Consider the following 21,438-nt stretch of genomic DNA (forward strand, 5'->3'; position numbering starts at 1 on the left):
GTCTCAGCCTGGGAGAAAAGCAGAAGCTTGCTTTATGTCAACTCTTATTTCCCTATTGCCATGAATCATTTGTCGAACTTGAACATTATTGTTCAAACGGTGTCACCTTTTTGATAGCTTTACAAGAGAGCATAAATGCTGAGGGGAAAAAAACCAGAAAAGGACAAAAATTAACATTCAGAATTAGATTAAAATCCAGCATCCTAGATGATAAAAGTGTTCAAATGAAATTTGATGCAGCTGAAAGTTTTGTAACTTACTTTTTGGATAGATTCCATTAAAGTTGCATTCAGAATTTCTAGTTCAGCAAGTAGTCCTAGCCTTTTATCCGAGGATGCCTTCTTTCTTGAATGCAGCAGCTTTTTAGGCTGTCCTGCCGGCTTCTCCTTTGCTCTTGTGCCCTGAGCAACGTCACTCCTTGCAGGTGGGGGCTTCACTAGGCAGGGGTTGCACCCAACTCTAATGTCCCGAAACTCATGCAGCTTGCAAACAGTTGTTCTGCTTTACTGCTGCAGTCCCTCCCCTTCAGGCAGCATGCAGGGAACAGGAGGGGAGGTGCAGGAGCAGACAGGCAGCTCTCTGTGATCCCAGGACTGGGGACTCAGCTGAGGGGAGAGTAGGGGAAGAGGAAAGAGACGCTGGAGAATGTCAGGGAGCTGAGGTAAAGAGGGGGGAGTGATGCAGAGGCTCTTAATGGTTTTACAGGAAGAGAGGATTGAGTGTTGGAGGGGAGCACAAGGGGGATTGAATGGATGTGTGCTTTACAGCATCAATTGTGCATCTGCAATAAAGGAATAAAGTTCACAGGTGCTAGCAGGCCCTGAATATTTGAAGGGAAAGTTGTAGGCCTGTGGGTACTAAAATTGTCCCCTATATAGACTAACGGGCTCTCAGTAATACAATTTCCTGGGGGGGGGGGGGGGAGAAGAGGGGGAAGCAGGTCACAGCCCCCTGCTGCTTTTCGCCCAGAGTGCCCTTTGCCCAAAATCCAGCCCTACTTGAAGAACCTCAGCACACACCTTGAAAGTCACCAGTGATTTCTGGAGTCTCTGCCCTTTCCAGTCCCTTGGGTTTTGTATTTGGGCTGGAATCTGGCACATGAGAGACAGTGCAGGTGACACAAATCTTCAGAAAAATCAGCAGATCTTCAGTGCGGTTTTTGAAAATGTGCAGCATTGTCCTGAAGAATCAACTCACAGGAGTATCTGAAAGTATTTCACTAGCGGGATCCAATTCTCAGCACCGATCAACCTCACCAGAGACCCTCATGGGGCAATGAAATGAAAATAACTCACAGAAAACTTCCTGTCTAAAATTCAAAAGCTTCTGAGAATTTTATGTTCCGCTCAGCTCTTACATTCTTCTACTAATTTACAGCTAGTAATGTCAAGAAAAAATGTACATATTGGTAAAACAAAGTCCAAGGTAACACAAACATAGCGAGATAAAATTCTAGGAATTTAGCATTTAAAAAATGGAGGAAAAAAACCCTGATGAGGGGAAGGGGTAGAGATCAGGCTGGGTATCTGATTTCTTACATAGCTCCTATGCCAGTTTCATATAACACAGGAGATGATGGCATCAAAGAACCGTGTGCCCATCCCGACTGCTCCGTTATTCCTGTAAATAATCTGAATTTCTTCTGTCCCTTGGGTGGGGGTGGGAAGACTTAATACCAGAAATAACTTTACTGCCTCTCTGGCATCTTCAACTCTAACAAGTCAGCCCCCTCTCCTTTTCCCTTGCTCCGACCTGCTCGTGCTGTTCAGACCTGAGGAAGGGAAGGTCACTCATCAAGAAATGCATGACCTTAGTCCAATAAGAGTGGATCGCCTTTTGATGGTTGATATTTCTGACTTTGGTCCCTTGAGGAAGTGAAGGTTCAAATCCCAGCTGCAGCAGGCTCCTGAAAGCCAGGATACTTGGAGAAGGCTATCAAAGGTTTAAGAAGGCACGGCCTGCAGATTGATGGCCGCTTCCTTGGGCAAGGTGGCTTCCCCTTCTCCTTTTAGCAGCTTTTAATAAATAAAAAATGAGCCTGGCTTTCCCCTCCCGCTTGTTGTTGGGGTGAATGACATTCTCCACCACCACTTCAGTCATGCCCGCATCCCTAGGGTAAAACGCTAAAAAACTATATCTCAGCTCGAGAGACCTACTGTGCTAAGATGTCCCTTGAAGTTACTGGGCTGTTGCAGCTGATTTCCAGGACTGAGACAGAGTTAAAGGCGGTGTAACTTGCCTACCTCATAGAGCTGTGAACGCGTGGAGAGGGCTTTTTCCTTGATTCCATTTTTTCTAGACATGTTTCAGGGGAGGTGCATGGAAAAAGCCTTGGTCTTGTTTTTCATTTTGTTTTCGGCTCATTTCTGGGGGGGGGAGGAGGGGGGGAATGCAGAGTGGTTGTCTTCTTTTCACTTCTGACATTTTAGCCCTTGCTAAAAATGACTGAAACGAAAGGACAATTCGTTGGGAAACGACAACTATCATTGTTGCTATTTCCCTGTCTTTTTAAAACAACATATCTGTATCCAACTATCAGCACATCCTGTTATACCCAAACTGGAAGAAAAGCGCAATAGCCGGTACTCCAGGTAGCTATGTAACCCTTGGAAATAGCAAATCCCCATTCAATGCAAATCTGACCCTACAGTGGGATGGTACCTATGATCAGTTATCCAATTGCATTCAGGTATGAACGCAAAGCAAATTAAGAGCCTGATTTTATTTCAGCTTCACCCGTTCCATGCTTACGGGAAAAATCTTGGATAAACTGGGCCCTCGATATAATTATTACTCATTACTGTATGCAGTGAAGCTGAGCCATGCCGCTGAGAAGGAGAGGCACTTTTAAGAAGCACTGCTTTCCCACTGGCTTGGGAGAGGGTGCAGCTAGTCTGGGGCCAAAATGGGGAGTGAGCAGTGTGAATGCAAAACTGTTCTGCTAGTGGCCATCCCCCACTTTCAGGTCTCGTTGCAAGGATCTCTTTCTTAAAAGAAAAAGTAAAACTGAATGCGCTGTCAGTTATTTAGAAATAGCAGATCAAGGGGCATTGCATATACCTACCTACACACACGCACACATATAGATAGATTACAATATGTGAGAAAAATAGCTCTGTCATAGAAATGGGGAGAATACCTGGAGATATTCAGCTTGTGCACAATCAAAATTGGAGTATAAAACACACACATGTTGACAAACAGCCTGAAGTGTGATCACACATTCTCTCCTTGTGACGAAATTCAGCGTGTGACTAAATGAAAAAGAATAAAATATCCTGGGGCAAAAAATTCCCTAAACCTGAATGGCTAAAATATAAAAAAAACATGATTGTAAAGTGAAAGAAAATAGATAAACATCAAGAAAACAAGAATATTTAGAGTGGAAAGAAAATGTATAAAACTCTTCAAGCAGGAATACAAGAGACTACAGTTTTGTAATGTCACAATAAAAGCTGATTAAATTACAGAATAAAACAAAAAAAGAAGAGTAATTGGGGCTAGCTCTTCTAGGTCACCTGATTCTTTTTCATGAGTCTTTATCATGACACCTTCCCTCCCAGTCCCTAAGCTGCATGAGGTGGTCACAAAGCGAACAGAAGTCAGAAGAGGGCTTCAGACAAAAGCAAAGAAGAGACATGTAACCTGAAACTGAAGAAATAAAGCAATGATGGCCAAATAGCTGCTCACGTAGGGGCAGGGAAAGAAAGGGAGATAACATTTTCAGAAGGAGCTTGCGAACATAAGCACCTTTATTCTGACTAGTGTCCTGGATGCAGGGGTCTTTATTTTGAATTCAATGTCCTGGATGCAGGGGTTGTGATATATATACAAAGAGAAATATGTCTGTATATATTTGGACTCATGATAACAGATACAGGTACAACAAAATTATTCTTTGGAAGGCAGGTGAACCTCCTGGGAGTTTTCTGGATTTCACTTGGAGACTCCAGGAATTTTTATCAATTGTAGAGTCTCCAGGGAAACACTAAAATGTTCCCAGCTTCTCCGTTTCCTCCTTCAACCCCTCCTCTTCAGGAAGCCTGCAGAGAACAGAAGGGTGGGGAGAATAAGGGCTGGAACAGACACAGCTTATCTTGCACATGTCATAGAATTGTGGTTTACGGGGGCAAAGGAGAGTGCTGGGATCATCCCTGAAAATCGGGTCAGACCAAGGGTCCATCAAGTCCAGCATCCTGTTTCCAACAGTGGCCAATCTAGCCTATAAAGCCCTGCAAGTACCCTAAAAATATATTCCATGTTACTGTTGCTAGTAATAGCAGTGGCTATTTTCTAAGTCAACATAATTAATAGCAGGTAATGGACTTCTCCTCCAAGACCTTATCCAATCCTTTTTTAAACACAGCTAAACTAACTGCACTAACCACATCCTCTGGCAACAATTCCAGAGTTTAATTGTGCGTTGAGTGAAAAAGAACTTTCTCTGATTAGTTTTAAATGTGCCACATGCTAACTTCATGGAGTGCCCCCTAGTCTTTCTATTATCTGAAAGAGTAAATAACCGATTCACATCTACCCATTCTAGACCTTTCATGATTTTAAACACATGTCACGGAATTGTGGTTTACATGGCAGTTTATTTACATTTGGTTTATGCCTTTTCATTGGTAGTTCAAGGGGAGTTACATTCCGGTATTTTAGGTACTTCCCTGTCCCCAGAAGGTTCACAATCTCAGGGGCCTATTTATTAAAGGTTTTCTCCCTTAAGACAGACTTTCCCCCAACCCTGCCTAAAAACAGGACGCGCTAGGTGAGCGAAAGTGTCGTAAACAATGGCGATAGTCCAGACATAAGGCAGCGGAAGTAATGAGGTCTCTTCTTCCTCCCCTCACTTTGGGAGCGGAAGTGACGTATTTCTGCAGGCTGAGCAGCAAAGCCTGGTGGCGAGCTGCTCCTACCCCAGGAAGCGGAAGTGAGGTATTTCTGTAGGCTGAGAAGCAAAGCCTGGAGACGAGTGCTCCTACCCCAGGAAGCGGAAGTGACGCGGGCTGGTGCGGCAGGGAACCTGGGCGGGCGGGATGGAGGCCGAGTGGCCGGAGATCGAGCGGGCGGGCCGTGAGAAGCGGCGGGAGCTGGTGTTGCAGGGCCCGGCGGCGGAGCAGCGGCTGGAGCGGGCGGACGGGGTCCTGCCGCCGGCCCTCTTCTCGCTGGCGCTGCTCAACTACCTGGAGGTGACGCGCTGTCCGAGCCTGCGCTCCCTGCCGGCTGAGCTGGCGCGGCTGCAGCAGCTGCACAGCCTGGTGCTGCGCCGCAACGGCCTCCAGCAGCTGCCCCCGGGCCTGGGCGCCCTGCCCGCCCTGCGTCTGCTTGACCTATCGGGCAACCAGCTGCGCGAGCTGCCGGCCGAGCTGGCGGCCCTGGGCGATCTGGCAACGCTGAACGTCAGCGGCAACCGGCTGCAGGCCCTGCCCGCCGAGCTGCGCCGCTGCGCCAAGCTGGCGCTGCTCAACGTCTCCGGCAACGAGCTGCCCGCCTTCCCCCGCGGCCTCTTCGGCCCCGAGCTCGCCCTGCTCAGCACCATCGCCGCCTCCGACAACTGCATCGAGGAGCTCGAGCCTGACATCGCTCTCCTGCCCGCCCTCAAGGTATGGAGCCGGGAACCCCCATCCTGATTCCTTTCCTTCGCGGATGAGGTCGCATCGCTGCCAGTTTTCCAGGGCTCCGGTACCGCATTCATCTCCGGATGACGGGTCCCTTACGAGGGAATCACAGCCCCCCAGTCTAGTGATTTCCCTGTGCCGTCTTCTTGCATGAGTTCACAGCCCTGTACGACCGGTGGTACTGGCCAGGCCCGGGCAGCAGCCAAGGTCCACATCCCGGAGAGCTCCCGACCTCAGTGGGAGGAAGTAAGAAAAAAACACTAACAGTATATGAGAGCCTGGGATGAGCACGCATGATCCCGGGTCACAAAGAATTGAAGGAAAAAGTGGAGATTAAGTGCAGTCAGCGTGGATCAGGAAACTTTCTTTTTTTTTTTGTAGCTTCTTACAGTCTAAGAGGCTGATGCAGTAAGACACGCTCAAAACAGGTGCCAGTATTGAGCCCCGGTTGGCCTAAAGTGCGTGCAGTCATATATCTCCTGGGTGTCTGATGCAATATTTAAAAAAAAAAGGCAGCATAAAAAAGAGTGCACTAAAGGAGAATTGTGCATCTGAGGTGCTCAAAAGTAGTTTATTGCAACGAGCTCTTAATGCAGATGTCTGTTTTGATCCTGTTTTTTGTTGGAGGATGCAGTAATCTGAACGTTCCAGGCAACATTTCTAACACTCAGGCTAATTTTTTTTTTAACTCCTGATGTAATGAGCTAATGATATGCTAATGCATTGGGAGTTAAAAATGCATAAGAACTGTAAAATGTGTGTTCAGCACAGGCCAAATGCACATTTTAACTCAGGGAGCTGTATCTATAAGTGGCGGTAGTCACCATCACCCCAAAATACCAACTCATCCGGCAGCAGAAAGCAGCTGCCAAATAGCCGGATAAATCAGTACTTATCCATCTATTTGGCATGGGTCACTGATACATAACCGCATAAAGTGACCGCACCAGATAGCCAAATACGTACTTAGGTGATAGGCAAAAATATTTCCCCTATTTAATTATTTTTTTAATAGCGCTGGAAACAACTCCAGCCTTGATCCAGGCATTAAATTTCTAGCACTAAAGGAGGTGCGCTGGCCCAATACAGTCTTTGCATCAGGAAATAATACTTAATACCTTCTTTTGCATGGGATTTCCATGTGAGGGCGCCAAGTATTACTCTCCTTGAGGTACGCATATTTTCTGCGCACCTATCTGCATCTGCCCCCCTTTTTGTTATTTGCTGAAGTGTATGAGGTGCCAATTGCTATGGGGGTCCAAATTGTGTGGCCATAAGAAAAGTGGGTTTCTTCTTGATCATCCATATAAATTTATTTTTCTCTACCTCAAGCAGTAAATTGGAGTCACAACAATAAGTAAGGAGGCAGAAACACTTCTCACAGAGGACCATATTTTTTTTAATGTTTCTCATGAGCTCTTGACTGCAAGTTGACTTACCACCATCCTGGAGGTGGAGTAAAAATTCCGTGTGTTAAAAAGCATGTGTTGGGCGCACAGCGCTTTCCTGCATTGGATGGTAATAGCATTTTTAAACAGTCTCATGGTTCCGGACAGTGTTTTATGTTCTGACAACAATTTCCCTGTGTTTACGTGGAATATATTACATAGTTGTATAGGAAGAGGCTTGTCTTAGTCTTCCTTTTAAACCCTATCATTTTAAAGAAACTCAATTTAATACAAAAACCTTTAGACTTGAAATTTATATTCCCAATTTGCAGCACACCTGTAAGTTCACACATGGCTGTAATATTGTCATTGTGTAATATAGTCATTTTGGTTTTCAGAGTTTGGATATGTCTAATAACAAGCTAAGTGAAATTCCTGCAGAGCTGGCCGACTGCCCCAAGCTGAAAGAGATCAACTTTACAGGAAACAAGCTGCAAGACAAGCGCCTGGAGAAGATGGTGAACGGCTGCCAGACCAAATCGGTCCTGGAGTACCTGCGGGTTGGGGGTCGAGGAGGTGGCAAAGGGAAAGGCAAGCTGGAAAACTCTGAAAAAGAGCACAGCAGAGAAAAGGAGAGAAAGAAAAAGAGAGAGCGAAACCAGAAGAAGGACAGTGGAGAAGGTGAAGAGGAGGAAGTGGAAGAGGCCAGTAAAATCTTCCTAAGAGTTTTGCACATTTCTGAAAATCCGGCACCCCTGACTGTTAAAGTGACTCCGAGCATAAAGGAAGTGCGGCCTTATATTGTGTGCACTGTGGTGAAAGGGATGAATTTGAAGCCAGGAAATGCCCTCAAGAGGTTTCTGATGGCTCAGGTAACGTTAAGAGGCTTTTATTTCACTCCTTTGGTTGAAATATTACCTTCAGGCTCCATAAAACACTGCTAGTAAGTCTAAGTGTAATGCTTTACCATGAATTATCGATTACAGCTGAGAAATGTCAATGCAAAAATGCAGTGCACTTGTTTGACATTACTTTTGAACATTAAAATTATCATGAAAGACATTAAAACTTAAGTTCTCTGTACATACCCAGATCAGTCCAGACTCCTGGGTTTTGCCTCCCCTCCAGCAGATGGAGACAGAGTTTCACTGACACTGCCACATAATCTGGTGTGCCACCTGCAGTCTCTCTGTATTTCTCTGACTCCAGCAGATGGAAGGTGGTGCAAAACCTGTAGTCTGAGAAAAAATAATTCAAATAAAAAGTGAGAAGGTTTAGGATTCAGTGATTGGCTGCCCACCCTGAGGGTTGGTGGGTCCTGCTGGGTAGAGGAGTGGAGGAGTTGGAAACCCCTGGGTCTGTCCGGATCCTTGACACACTGAGGGTTGGGGATATCTGGTGGGGCCAGTTCCCTCTCCCTCCTACAGATAGACAGCCGGAGTCTGCAGCTGCCAAAGGGAAGTTATGTAAAGTTATATATAATAAAAATAAAAAGTTTTAAAAGACATTTTACTTGTTGTGCCGGTCGGGTGATTCAGCCAGGCGTACCTGCATGCCGCTTCGGGGAGGTTGGGCACGTTAGGAGCAGATTCTTGTGGCGCTTTGCAGGCGGGCTGGTGAGGTAGTGATGATCATGCTGTGCGGTGGGCAGTGCGCAGCGTGTGGTGAGACAGGCACGCGACTTTCCCTTACTGGCTCTTGCTCCCACTGCCTGTGCGGGCGGAGTTGGGTAGCCCTATGTTGCATTCGAGGAATGCAGATGATCCCTTGGGGGGCTCGGAGGTTGGGGATCCTCTGGTTGATGATCCAGGAGTCTGAACTGATCTATGTACTACAGGAACGAAAATCAGCAGGTAAGAACCAATTTTCCTAGGGTGGTAGGTCTGCTTTAGCAAAGATTTTTTTGTAGATATAAAGATCAGTAACCAAAAAAAAAGATAAATGGTGATACCTTTTCATTAGACTAATCTAATACATTTTTTTGACTAGCTTTTGTGAACTACACTCCCTTCATCTGGTCAAAACAGTAGGTAATGAGAAGAAAACCCTTAAGAAGTCAGGAGCTGTATATCTCCATCTGACAGACGCTAGATTAGTAAGCACATACCTGTGGAGCATATCTTATATGTGATTTGTGCAGGCATTTTCCCCACTTGTAGCTTTTTCCAACAAAAAACACATCTTCAGTTATTTTATGACTTGTAGCTACAGGTATGACCTATTATATTCACACACACACACACTGTCGTCTCAGTGACACTGAGTGAGCTATAGTGAGATCTCCTGAATTAAAATAAAACTAGAACAGTTCTCCCTACTATAGCATCTGCTAGACTGCACGGTTTCCTTGAGCTCTCTGAAGCACAGTGCTTGAATGAATGAAGAGCTTGGAGGAGCATCCGGTAGTGATCCTGATCAGTCAGTGCTAACTTTGTGGTCACCCTGCTCATGACGACAGCACACTGAGGTCTAATACATTGCTAACCCTCTTTATTAGCTGTACAGTACGATCAACCTTTCAGGCTTGCTTTATTTTGACTGGAGAACGGAGTTTACCTCAGCCACCAGATGGCAGGTGATACCTGTTTATGACAGGATACATTTCAGGTCCGTGGGCACCTGTAGGCTCTTACTAACCATGCTGCTTTTCTTTGCTGAGCATTTGTGAAGGTGACGTCAGGGCAGTATGTTTATTGTAACAGAGCTCTTAGCTGGGTTGATTTGTACCAGTTTTGGGGTTTGGAATTTTTTTTTTAAACATTAGTTTACGGCAGAAATCATTTTGTTGTGGATTAGCAGAGTACCTCCAAGCTGTTAGCATGCCTGTCAATGTATTTCTTCAGTACACTTGTGTATTCTGCAGGGTGAGATATCCATGAGATTGATGTGTTTATTGCAGCCACCCTTAAATAAGCCCTCTGGTTTTGTTTTGTTTTTTCCATCCCCAAGAGTTAGAGCTGTCGTCTTTCAGTTTGACACAACTCGCTGAGGGATACAGCTGAGGGATTGTATGATCCAGTTATGGAAAAGCAGCTGAAACATGAGCAGAGATTTCACATTTTCAAAGCGTCTTTAAATTGTTGATGGCAACAAAAGTTTTTTGTTTGTTTTTTCCCCCTAGACAAAGCTCCATGAAGATGTTTGTGAGAAGAGAACAGCAGCCACTATCGCAACACACGACCTTCGTTTGATCCGAGGACCCCTGCAGTACGATGCCAGGCCTCCGAATGAGTTCAAGGTAAAGCCCCCACAGCAGTGGCATATGCTTTCCTGAGAAAGCAGTGGAGAGCGGGGAAGGGTGGGAATGTCGTAGAAGACAGTTTCAGCCGGGCAAGAACGAATCTTGTTCAGATCAGTCCAGAAAGGGCAGTGCTTGCTCTTCAGTCCCTGCCTGAAAAAGCATTTTCCCAGAAATCTGCACCTGGCACGCTGTGTACGCGGGACCGAGTTCCACCTAAGGAGCAGTAAACGTAACTTTGCAGGGCTGAGCAATTTCTCTGGGGACTTCTTTGGAAACCTCTTCCCTGCAGTTACTTTGGGAGTCACCGTAATAATAAGTGTGCTGGGAGTGTTCCTGGCTGCCAGATCAGTTTGCTTCGGGGCAGTGTCCTCGATGTAACTTGTGACATCGCAGCGAGAATGTACACCTTTCAGAGCAAGGCTTATTAAGAGGGTGATCTTGCATCTGTTCTATACGGGTCATGTGCAGGGTGCTACAGAAAACGTTTTGAATAATTTACAAGTGGGCAATAGCAAGGGGACTAGAATTCCTAGCTTACAGACTTAATGAAGCAATTTAAATAGTTATTTGCTGCATGTTTTAATTGCTCCCCCATTCTCCTGGAAGCATCCATGCTGCTAAGGGAGCCACAAATGACTACATTTGCAAAAGATCCAACTGGGCCTTTTTCCGCGATGAAATATAACCTGTATCTTAAATGCCAGGCAGCTTTTCCAGAAAGCCGTTCAGATTGTGAATGAGAGAATAGCAGCTATAAGTAATTTACCATACCACGGTGCTTTTTATTGTAGTGCTTGATAACAATGAAATACAAAATTATTGCAGGCAAGCTAATGAGATTGGTAGGACATTTAAGTAATATTTGTGTAAAGCAGTGCATCTGGACCCAGTCCTCCAGGCTGCGCACACCACAAGTCTGATTTTAAGAGTAACCAAATGTGCAAATTAACGTAGTTCTTAGAATTAATATATACAACTCTACTGTATGCATAGTTCTTTGAAAGATACAGAAAATGGCTTTTGAGTCGGGTGTACAATAGTGTGTGCTTGAGAATCATTTGTGTAAGCACAACGGGTATCTGCCCTACAAGAGCCTACTCCTTCCTTAATTGCTTCAGAGAGGCATCATGGATGGCCCCCAGTTAGTTTCCAATTGACTTTCTTCACCTCTCTGATAAGTAGAAGCTCTGCAGTGAAAGCCTCTGATCGAGAGGAAGGTTGTAGTTCTCTTCCCATAAGGATCGTAATTGGTTTCCCTTTCCTTGGGAACAGTGAGCACAGCTTTAACAATCCCTCCAGCTTGAGAAGAAGCTTTAGACTGGAAGCGACCCAAACGTTAATGACTAGGCCATCAAGCTGATCCTTTGACTTGTATTTAATTAGAATTAGGTTTCCTTGTGCTCAGTTTCACGTACACATCGTCTGCATTACGTCCGAGCACTGTGCAGTGTGTGCTAGGACTATCAGAACCACCTTCATACCTCGTTGCAGGTACTGGTAGTAAAGGGCTCGGTAGCCCTTTAAGTTACATTTTAGCCCTGAACGCATTCGTTGGCCAGTAACAGAATACCACCCAGTCAGAGGTCATTCGCTTGAAAAGCTCTGGTGCTGCAGGCAGTGTTCCATGACGTAGCCTAGAATTAAAAAATTAATGGGTTGTCTCGCGCAGTGAAACGAATCAGTCCTTAGGTCTGAGAGCTGTGTGAGTCTGCATGAGCTAGGCTAGAAGAAGATAGCCTGCAGCCTTCTTTTTGCTAAGGTATTTTATTTCACACTTTAGTAAGAGTGACACATTTTCTAAGCCTTACACTTTAATGTATGCAGACCATAGGATCTGTTCACGAAGGCTTTTCTTGCATGAAAAACCTTTCCTAAATCGGGCCCAGAGTACTTCAGATATTAGAAGTGGAGGAGCAGCGGGCTACAAACCCGGGTTCAAATCCCACTGCTGCTCCATGTGACCTTTGGGGACAAGGCAGTACCTATAGTACCTGAATGTTATCCACTTAAGTGCCGAAAAGCGGAATATAAAGAACAAATACCAGTCCTTCTTCTAAAGTGTGTGAAATTTGTTTGATGTGAAAACAAACAATTTGTGCTCCAGAAGCAAGTACAATAGGCCCAGTGTTTGCATTTGAAGAGGAAAGCTGTAGGTGGGGATGCAGTGATCGTTACACATCACCAGCCAGTACCAGGAAGTGTAACAAGGGTCCCTTGAAAGACTCTCTGTAGTCTGTGCATGGCCCTGTGCTGCTAAACTGCTCAGAGTCTCTGGGTTTTATTTATGGCGATTACTCTGCGACTTAAATTCCAGGTCTGGCAGAGCTTGTACTCGCGCAAACCGGGAAATCTCTAAAAGTGCACACGGTGTTCTGACCACGAGCGCATGTATCACAGGTGGCGGCAACTGCCTGCCAACCAAATGAGGGGAAACCCTGCGGAGTCTGGACATGCCTGGCAATCCCGGCACTGAGACAATCCAAAAGCACCTGGCGCTGTGTGACTTCTACCGCAAGAGAAAGGAGGCTGGTTAATTTTTAACTCTGGATGTCCAAACATTAAGCACAGTTTACTGTACGTGTGTGTCTTAACCAAACATCCCGGTGAAAAGTTCAGATAGTTCCTGTGTACCGTAAATGCTGCTGTTTTATAAAGCAGCATCGGCTGGTGCAATTGGTCTACTTTTGTGCTCGTACGAAAATCCCAATTTCAGTCTGCAAGAGCCACAAGTAGGCTTGGTTTCCAGGCTATCCACAATGAATATGCAGCAGATAGATTTGCAAGGATTGTGCCCCCATTTGTATACAAATCTTTCTGATGCACATTCATTGTTGGATTCATTTTAAAAGGGGCGCGCGGCTGACCACGTGTGTACGATTGCCGGCACGCGCACCTGGATGCACCAATTTTTATATCTGTGCACGGGTGCCAACTCGCGTGCACAAAGGAGGGGGTGGGTTTTAATTAGAAGCGCACAGCAATGTGATCAGACCTTCCCCAGTTCCCTAACCCCCTCCCCCAACTCACCTAAATTTTATTTTCAAAAACTTCACCTGCTCTCAAGCAGCAGTAGGTTCTGCACGCAGAGCACGTTTTCAGAGCAGCCGGCCTCCGCCCCTTTTCCTCGACCTGGCTCTGCTGCTGTACCGGGAGGATACGCGGGTGGCCGGGCTGCTTTGAGAATATGCTCAGCACGCTCGTGGCACAAGCACATCTCCCGGTGTTGGCGCGCGCTGGGGTTTTAAAATTGACCCGTGTGGATGTACTGAAACCGGGCCTGCTTATGGCTCTTGAGAACCGGAATTGGCCACCCCTGCGATAGCCTAAACATCCAAGGATATTTTTCTAGAGTGCAACCTTAGCAAATGGCGGTGCAATGTAAAAACACAAAAAAATGTGTAGAATCAGGCCTGGCAGCCCTAGGACTACAACCATACAAAGCACAAAGATGGCCACGATCTCAAGAGTAAAGAACACAATGGGCTGTGTAGTTCTATTGGTTACTTTATTAATGTCTTTGGCCTTATTGGTGCTTGCTCTGAGCACAGGTAGTTTTAAGGTGTCCTTCTTGGGGTTTGCTCTGATTTCGGGTTTTTAAATAACCATGTTTTCAGTTCCCTTTTTCATTTCCTTCTTTCTGGGGATCAGTCGCAGCGTCTCGGGTAGTGAGTTCCACAGTATTGGGCCAGCAATGGAGAACGCACGGTCTCTTATTTTTGTGAGATGAGTATTCAGTATTACACCCCAGTGATGCCAAAATAAAACATCTGAAACGTATCCTGTAGACCAGTACCTCTAGTTAAATCGCTAGAGCACCTGATTACATGACGTCAGTGTAGAGTACGTATGTTAAGTGATTGTAGAAGTGATGCCGTGTTGTAAGCCGTTGTGATCTTTCCTTGGTACGATGATATATGAAATGGTAGGAACTGTGTGCAGTGCTGTACATGTGTGACACTATATATACCCTGTTTTCTGCCATTGTTTTCAGATAACCCCTTTGGGTCGAAAAGAGATCAAGGCAAAAGACTTGGTTCGTCAACTGCAGCTGGAGGCGGAGGAGCAGCGGAAACAGAAAAAGCGCCCGAATGTTTCTGGACTGCACAAGTCAGTGCATTACCCGAGACCCTTCTTGCTTCCAGTGTAAACGTTCCCGAAAGCATTCCCAGGGGCCAATGCCATGCAGCCAGAAAGGCCCCGGGCTCAGCCTCTGACTGCTGGGCAGCGTGTTGGTCTGGGATAAATGGTGGGAAGGAAGCTCTGCAGTAACCTTACCCAGTGAAGCTGGCCGCGGCTTTGCACTATCAGAGCAGGCCTTACTTTGTGCGTTAATTTTTGCACCGTGTACCATAACGATGCTGCTGCCGCTTTTCAGTCAGTCAATGTTTTCTTTTCTTTGTTTTTTCCTCAAATAACCAACTACTGTTTCTGCTCAGATCGTAATGTTTCTCTCTGCCCCGTCGTCTTTCTCTTTTGCATGCATCCAGCTGCCCATTATTCTTCTCCTCTCTCTCTCTCATGCTGCAGGTATCTTCAGCTGCTGGATGGGAAGGACGTTTACCCTTGCCTCGTGGATGCAGAGAATGAGACTGTCTCTTTCCCACCGATCACTAATAGCGAGAAGACCAAGGTAGCAAAGATTTAGCTCCCATACCTGTTGACCAGCTGGATGGCTCTGTTTTTCACGCAGACTTTTTGTAGATGTAGGACTTACGAGTCTGTCAGGGATAGAAACAGCCAGATCACAATGCAGATAAGTTAGATTGGAAAATACCATTCTACAGATGCTGTTATTTTTAGTTCCCAGAGGTGAGACATTTGAAGCCCTCTGTATGGGGTTGTCGGCCCTTTCTCTTTCCTTTTGTCCACATTTAAGGAATGGAGAAATTGCTTACCTGATAATTTCGTTTTCCTTAGTGTAGACAGATGGACTCGGGACCAGTGGGTTATGCTCCCCTGCCCAGCAGATGGAGACTGAGCAAGTTGACGTCACAGTATATATATAACCTTGCAGTGACCCCAGCCTGCCAGGATTCTCCTCAAAAGCAACTGTGGACAGACTAGCAAAAAACTGCATTAAAAACAGTCAACTATAACTGTACTGAACCAACAAGAAACACTGAACTCAACATAGGTATCCCAAGCTAGGGGCTGGAGGAACGCTTACCAGTAATCCCTTGGGATCGTATCTCCACAGGAGGACTATTGATACAATCAGATGGCAGCCAAAGGTGGGAAGCAAAATTATCAGGTAAGTAATTTCTTCATTTCCTAGCATGTAGACAGATGGACTCAGGACCAGTGGGATGTACCAAAGCTACTCCTGAACTGGGCGGGAGGCTGCCCGTGGTCCAGTCAACACCACACGGGCAAAGGCTGCATCCTCCGAGGTCTGCCTATCCAGACAATAAGACCTGGAAAAGGTGTGTAAGGAGGGGACCATGTTGTAGCTCTACAGATCTCAATGGGAGACAACAATCTAACCTCCGCCCCTGCTGCTGCCTGAGCTGTAGTGGAATAAGCCCTAATCTGAGGAGGTAGCGGCTTTTCAGCATCCTCGTATGCACCTGTGACCACTTCCTTAATCCAGCGAGCTAGCGTAGCCTGCGAAGCTGGTTCGCCCTGCTTCCTTCCACCATGAAGGACAAACAGATGATCCAACTTTCTGAAAGGTCCCGAAACCTTCAGATACCACACAAGTCTCTTGACATCCAAGAAACGCAGGAAGTGATACTCTTCCCCCGCATACCCGACCTTATCCAGGAATGGCAAAGAAATGGACTGATTCAAATGAAACTCTGAGACCACCTTAGGCAAGAAGGAACAGTACACAAGAGTCACCCGAAGGAACAGTTCCTGGCAAGATAAGGCCTGCAACTCTGAAATGCGAAGCGCATAACTTATTGCCACCAGAACACTTGTCTTGGGGTCAATGACCACAAGGAAAGGCTACGCAGCAGTTGAAACGTAGGGCCTGCTAAAAATAAATAAATAAATCCAGCACTAGGTTAAGACTCCACAAAGGAAACGGCATCCACAAGGGAGGCCGAAGGTGCTTCACTCACTTCAAGAAACAGGCAAAACCAGGATGGGACGATAGGAATAACCACTTACTGTGCCTCTGAAACATAAGAGCTGCAACCTGAACCTTCGAGGTATTGAGGGCCAATCCTTTATTCAACTCATCCTGCAAAATATCCAGAATAAGTGGGATCTTAACCGACAAAGAACACGGCGCTTCTTGCACTAGGCCTCAAAACACTCTCCAAACCTGCACATATGCTAAGACGAGTGGACAACTTCCGAGGTAGCAATCGCTGCAGAAGAATATCCACGCTTCAACAGGCGAGCCCTCTCGAGAGCTAAACCTAAGACAGAACCGAGCCGCATCCTATTGAAGATCTGGTCCCTGCTGCAACAGATCCATGTGCGGCAGAAGACGAAGGGGGTCGTCCACCAGGAGTCTCCGCAAATCTGCATACCATGGATGCTTGGGCCAATCCAGAGACACCAGGAGAACTATAACCCCCTGTTGATTTCGGTTCTGCAAATGACCCTGCCCAGCAAGGGCCACGGAGCAAAGGCATAAAGCAACTTGTCTTCCATCCAGAACTGTGCAAGAGCATGGATCTAGCCTGTGACTGAAAAATCGAGGAACCTTCTCATTGCGAGACGTCACCAGCAGGTCTAGGGATGGAAGGCCCCAGCGATCCACTATCAGCTGAAACTCCTCGGTGGCCAATACCCATTCTCCGGAGTCCAGTCTCTGCTCATACGTTGTCTTTTCCTGGGGTGAGAGAGGCCGAGATCATGTGAAGATGTCCTTCTGCCCATTCCATAAGTTGGTCTATTTCTTGCGACACTTGCTGGCTTTTGGTTCCTCCCTGGCGATTGATGTAGGCCAGCGTCGTTCGTTGTCCAACATCACATGGACCGCTCAACCCAGATATATATCCGTGACATCAGCTTTTACTGTCTCCATATGCTGGCAGAGGTGCATAACCCACTGCTGGGATTGACCTGCCAGAATGCAGAGCAAACATCACTCACAATTACTATGAAGAGCTAGAAGGATGTTTATAAAAGTTTTTTTTAAAATAAGGACTCTTAAATAATGTTCAGGCAAATGGGAAATAAGTATTCATTAAAAGAAACCCCATAAGGCCTTAAACGAGGTTTACTTGCTATATCGTTAAAACACTAGAAATTACATGATATACACAAGATTCTGCATTTTGGTAAACAAAAAAGTGCAAAAGCCATATTTCATGTTTCATAAGAGCCTGGTTTATGACAAGCTTTTCCCAAACATCTGTTTGTGCTAATTATTACCATGCTCAGTTATACGCGCACACTGTCCTGTAGAGGGCAGAAAGCATGCACAAGAGCGTGTGAAAACACCACTGCGGCCTACAGCGCAGCGTGCCGAGAAAAGCCTACCCGGGCTGCTCAACCTGCCAGGCTGCCCAGTTCTCCTAACCCGAGTGGGAATGTCGGGGTGGCACACCAAGCACGGAGACCAAAGGAAGGCTTAAAAACCCCCTAACTGTCTCTGTGGCTAAAAGTTTTTTTTTTGTTTTTTTTTTGTTTTTTTTTTAAACTTACTGGAGCTCGGGGAGAGGGCATCTGCCGTCATCACTGCACTCTGCCTTCTGCACCTGCTGCCTTTCAGTTGTAGAAGCAGCTAAGTCCATGGTGGGAAATGGCTACCAGACTAAGGCCTACCTCTGAGGGATCTCGGAAATCACCTCAGGAATTCTCAACTGGGGGAGGGACCTTTAGCTATCACCGCAGGAGCGCGGGGCTTTTGTTTTCTCAATATAAAATTCACAACAGTCCACAGTCCACCGTCTGCTGGAGAAGGAGAATACTGGCAGGCTGGGGTCACTGCAGGAGTATGTATAGTGTGCCGTCAGCTTGCTCTGTCTCCATCTGCTGGCAGGGGAGTATAATCCACTGGGCCTGAGTCCATCTGCCTACTTGCTAGGAAAACCAAATTTCAGAGGAGGATGCTTTTCAGCATGTGCCATTGCCAGTATCCGGTTTATTGCTGTTTTTTTTTATTTTGAAATGTGAGAGGGGATCATGGCAGAGTGGTGCTGGGATCCTACAGATGCACTGAGCAGAAACATGGCTGCCCTGGACCCAGAAAAGAAAACTGGTGCACGTGCCTTGCCAGCTCCTGTTAGTTACATTCCTCTATTCTAATTGTGAAATGTTCTTTTAGATCAGAAAAACAACTTGTGATCTGTTTCTGGAAGTGACCAGTTCCACCAGTTTGCAGGTTTGCAAAGATGTTATGGATACCCTCATTCTGGTAGGTATATCTCCAAAACCAGGAATCCCCATAAAACACATTTTTCCCCGAGGAAACTTATTGTCCTCTTATTATTCAACATTCATGTGAATAACATGCAGCAAAGTCAAGGTCCAGTGCCACTCTGGAATGCACTGGAAGCAAATCATGTAACGAGCCACCCAGTTCTGGAATTTAAGTATTTCAAATGTTTGTTACAAATCCCATTGGGATTTTTTTTTCCAATACTTGAGTGGAGTATGATCCAAATCCCCGGTTTCCTGAGGCAGATGTTTCAGGATTCAGTGGCAAATTTGCATAAAAGATTCCCATCTGACTATGCAAAAAATTACATTTCACGGTTAAGTTTAACATATGTCTTTACTTGATAAATAGTTATTTGTATCTAGTTTAAATTTTTTTAAACAATGGGAGAAGTTTTCAATAAAAAATGTACATTTTATTTTGAATTGAAATACGGTGCATCCATCTTTTTCGCATTTTCTTGAGAGAGGCCTTGTGGTCTTTTCAAATATGAGCTTTGTATGCTGAAAACGCTCTTACTGTCAGCAATCTGTCCTGCTGCTATAATTAGATAAAGCTGTGGACTTCCAAAACACACACAGGTCCTTGTAGCTGGTGTACGGTTGGCCACACATGTAAGTGCAAGAATCTTTATATAAAGATGAAATTCTTTGAAAGGGATATCCTTCCAGGAAATACATCAAAATCATCTTTGTTTTGATTTAAGGCATCTGAGGGATCAAACATATTGACTGCTTTCTCTGTCCTCTCCTACTTGACCCCTTCTATCCTGTCCTCTGTAGGACAGGCGGGGGGAGGGGTTGGATTAGGGAGCAGAGTGCCTCTTCTCTACTTTACTCTGTCTGCTCCAGCCTCAGCCCCCTCCCCTCCTATTCCCTGCAGACTGCTGGACTGGAGGCAGCCACCCCCTGTAGATTACTTCAGATGATTGAATTATGAGGCGGGAGCTTCTGGTTTGTTGGTGCACCAGGTTGTAAATTATGCGGCAACAAGCTAATTACATGGTTTCTTCCATGCAGGAGCCTGGAGGTACTGGATTTGTGTGGTGGTGTGATTTAGTTTTACTGGTGTGGGATTGTAAAGAAAAGGAGTGTGGTGCATCCACAGCGACCCTGTTGAGGACTCTTGTGTCTCTCATTTGTGATGAACACCATCATAGTGGTCTGAGCCGTCGTAGACTTCATTAACCAGTTTGGATTTCCGATAGGATTGAAAAAAAAAATATAAAATTAAGTTGTCTTGTGATTGTGGCAACACTTCGGGCGTCTCTGGCATATTATAAAGATGAGAGCTGGAGAGGGTTTGGCAGCGGCACGAAAGCTTTGATGGGAGGAAGTTAGGAGTGAGCCTCTGGGAGGAGACTCAGTGCAACGTGAGACAAGCTGGGGAAAGATGAGCTGTCTGAACTTTTAGTAACATGGGTTAGGGGGAGGACGAGAAGAGAACTTGTATTCTGTTACACAGGAATAGGTGTGTGTGTCGTCATTGAATCCGCTGAGATGTGTGGAATAGAAATGATTAAAATAAATGTTCTCTCTCTTAGAAAATGGCCGAGCTCAACAAGTTCACGCTAGAGAACAAGGAAGAAGACTCCACCTCAGACCCTGAAGCAGATGCCCTTCCGATTCCCATGGGCCATCGAAACACAGAGAGAGAAGGAAGCCCGCAGTTAACCATAGAGCAAGTCCGAGTTGTAGACATGGAGGGGAGCTTGAAAGTGGTCTATCCTTCCAAAACTGACCTTAACATGGACATTTCCTATTTAACTGTCATACGTTAGCAGAAACGGAGATGTTTGGGGAAAAGCTTGTCATAAACCAGGCTCTTATGAAACGTGAAATATGGCTTTTGTATTTTTTGTTTACTAAAATGCAGAATCTTGTGCATCATGTAATTTCTAGTGTTTAATAATAGAGCACGTAAGGCGTATAGGCCTTTTGGTTTTGGTTTTTTCTTTAATTCTTATTTCCCATTTGCCTGCACATGTCATTCAGCCCAGCATATCAGCTCTGAGATTCAATACCAAGAAGTGCAGTCGTGCATATGGGGTGTGGAAATCTGAAAGAACTGTATGTGATGTGCATGGAGCAGGAGAGAGACCTTGGGGTGATGGAGTCTAATGATCTGAAGTCGGCGAAACAATGTGATAAGGCGATAGCTAAAGCCAGCAGAATGCTGGGCTGCATAGAGAGAGGAATATCGAGTAAGAGAAAGGAAGTGATGATCCCCTTATACAGGTCCTTGGTGAGGCCTCACCTGGAGTATTGTGCTCGGTTTTGGAGACCGTACCTCCAAAGGGACAGAGACAGGATGGAGGCGGTTCAGAGAAGGGCGACCAAAATGGTGGGTGGTCTCCATCGAATGACTTATGAGGACTGGTTGAGGAACCTGAATATGTATACCCGGGAGGAGAGGAGGAGCAGGGGTGATATGATACAGACTTTCAGATAATTGAAAGGTTTTAATGATCCATAGTCAACAACAAACCTTTTCTGTTAAAAAATAAATAAATAAATAAATAAATAAATAAATAAATCAATCAAATCAGAACTAGGGGTCAGGATTTGAAGCTCCAGGGAGGAAGACTCAGCCCCAATGTCAGGAAGTATTTCTTCAGGGAGAGGGTGGTGGATGCCTGGAATACCCTTCTGGAGGAAGTGGTGAAGGGTTTCAAAGGGGCATGGGATAAACATTGTGGATACATAAAGGCTACAGGATAGGAATGAAATGAAGAGCCATGGGGGTAGCTTGCTGGAATGGAGGCTACTACCTGGTGATTACTACCCTTACTCAATAAGCCTTTCTATGGTTAATGCAACTCCAACATTCCTTTCTGCTTCTACGGCA

The 21,438-nt window shown here is 45.7% G+C and overlaps 1 protein-coding gene across 1 annotated transcript; it reads left to right on the plus strand.

Annotated features, from left to right (window-relative positions):
• The first annotated feature begins 4,988 nt into the window (after nt 1–4,988).
• LRRC47 (leucine rich repeat containing 47) lies at nt 4,989–20,520 on the plus strand. The gene is made up of 7 exons (XM_029578421.1): nt 4,989–5,606; nt 7,408–7,881; nt 10,131–10,247; nt 14,242–14,357; nt 14,778–14,880; nt 18,478–18,567; nt 20,135–20,520. The coding sequence occupies exons 1-7, from the start codon at nt 5,040–5,042 to the stop codon at nt 20,369–20,371; spliced, it is 1,704 nt and encodes a 567-aa protein (XP_029434281.1). The 5' UTR covers nt 4,989–5,039; the 3' UTR covers nt 20,372–20,520.
• The last annotated feature ends 918 nt before the right edge of the window (nt 20,521–21,438 follow it).

The sequence above is a fragment of the Rhinatrema bivittatum genome, chromosome 15, assembly GCF_901001135.1.
Source record: "Rhinatrema bivittatum chromosome 15, aRhiBiv1.1, whole genome shotgun sequence".
NCBI lineage: Eukaryota > Metazoa > Chordata > Amphibia > Gymnophiona > Rhinatrematidae > Rhinatrema > Rhinatrema bivittatum.

What these genes read in the sequence shown, in the direction of transcription:
- LRRC47 (XM_029578421.1), top strand. Translation starts at nt 5,040, where the DNA reads ATGGAGGCCGAGTGGCCGGAGATCGAGCGGGCGGGCCGTGAGAAGCGG. An exon ending in GGCCTCCGAATGAGTTCAAG is followed by an intron (nt 10,248 to 14,241) that starts GTAAAGCCCCCA and finishes CATTGTTTTCAG; the next exon opens with ATAACCCCTTTGGGTCGAAA. An exon ending in TTATGGATACCCTCATTCTG is followed by an intron (nt 18,568 to 20,134) that starts GTAGGTATATCT and finishes TCTCTCTCTTAG; the next exon opens with AAAATGGCCGAGCTCAACAA.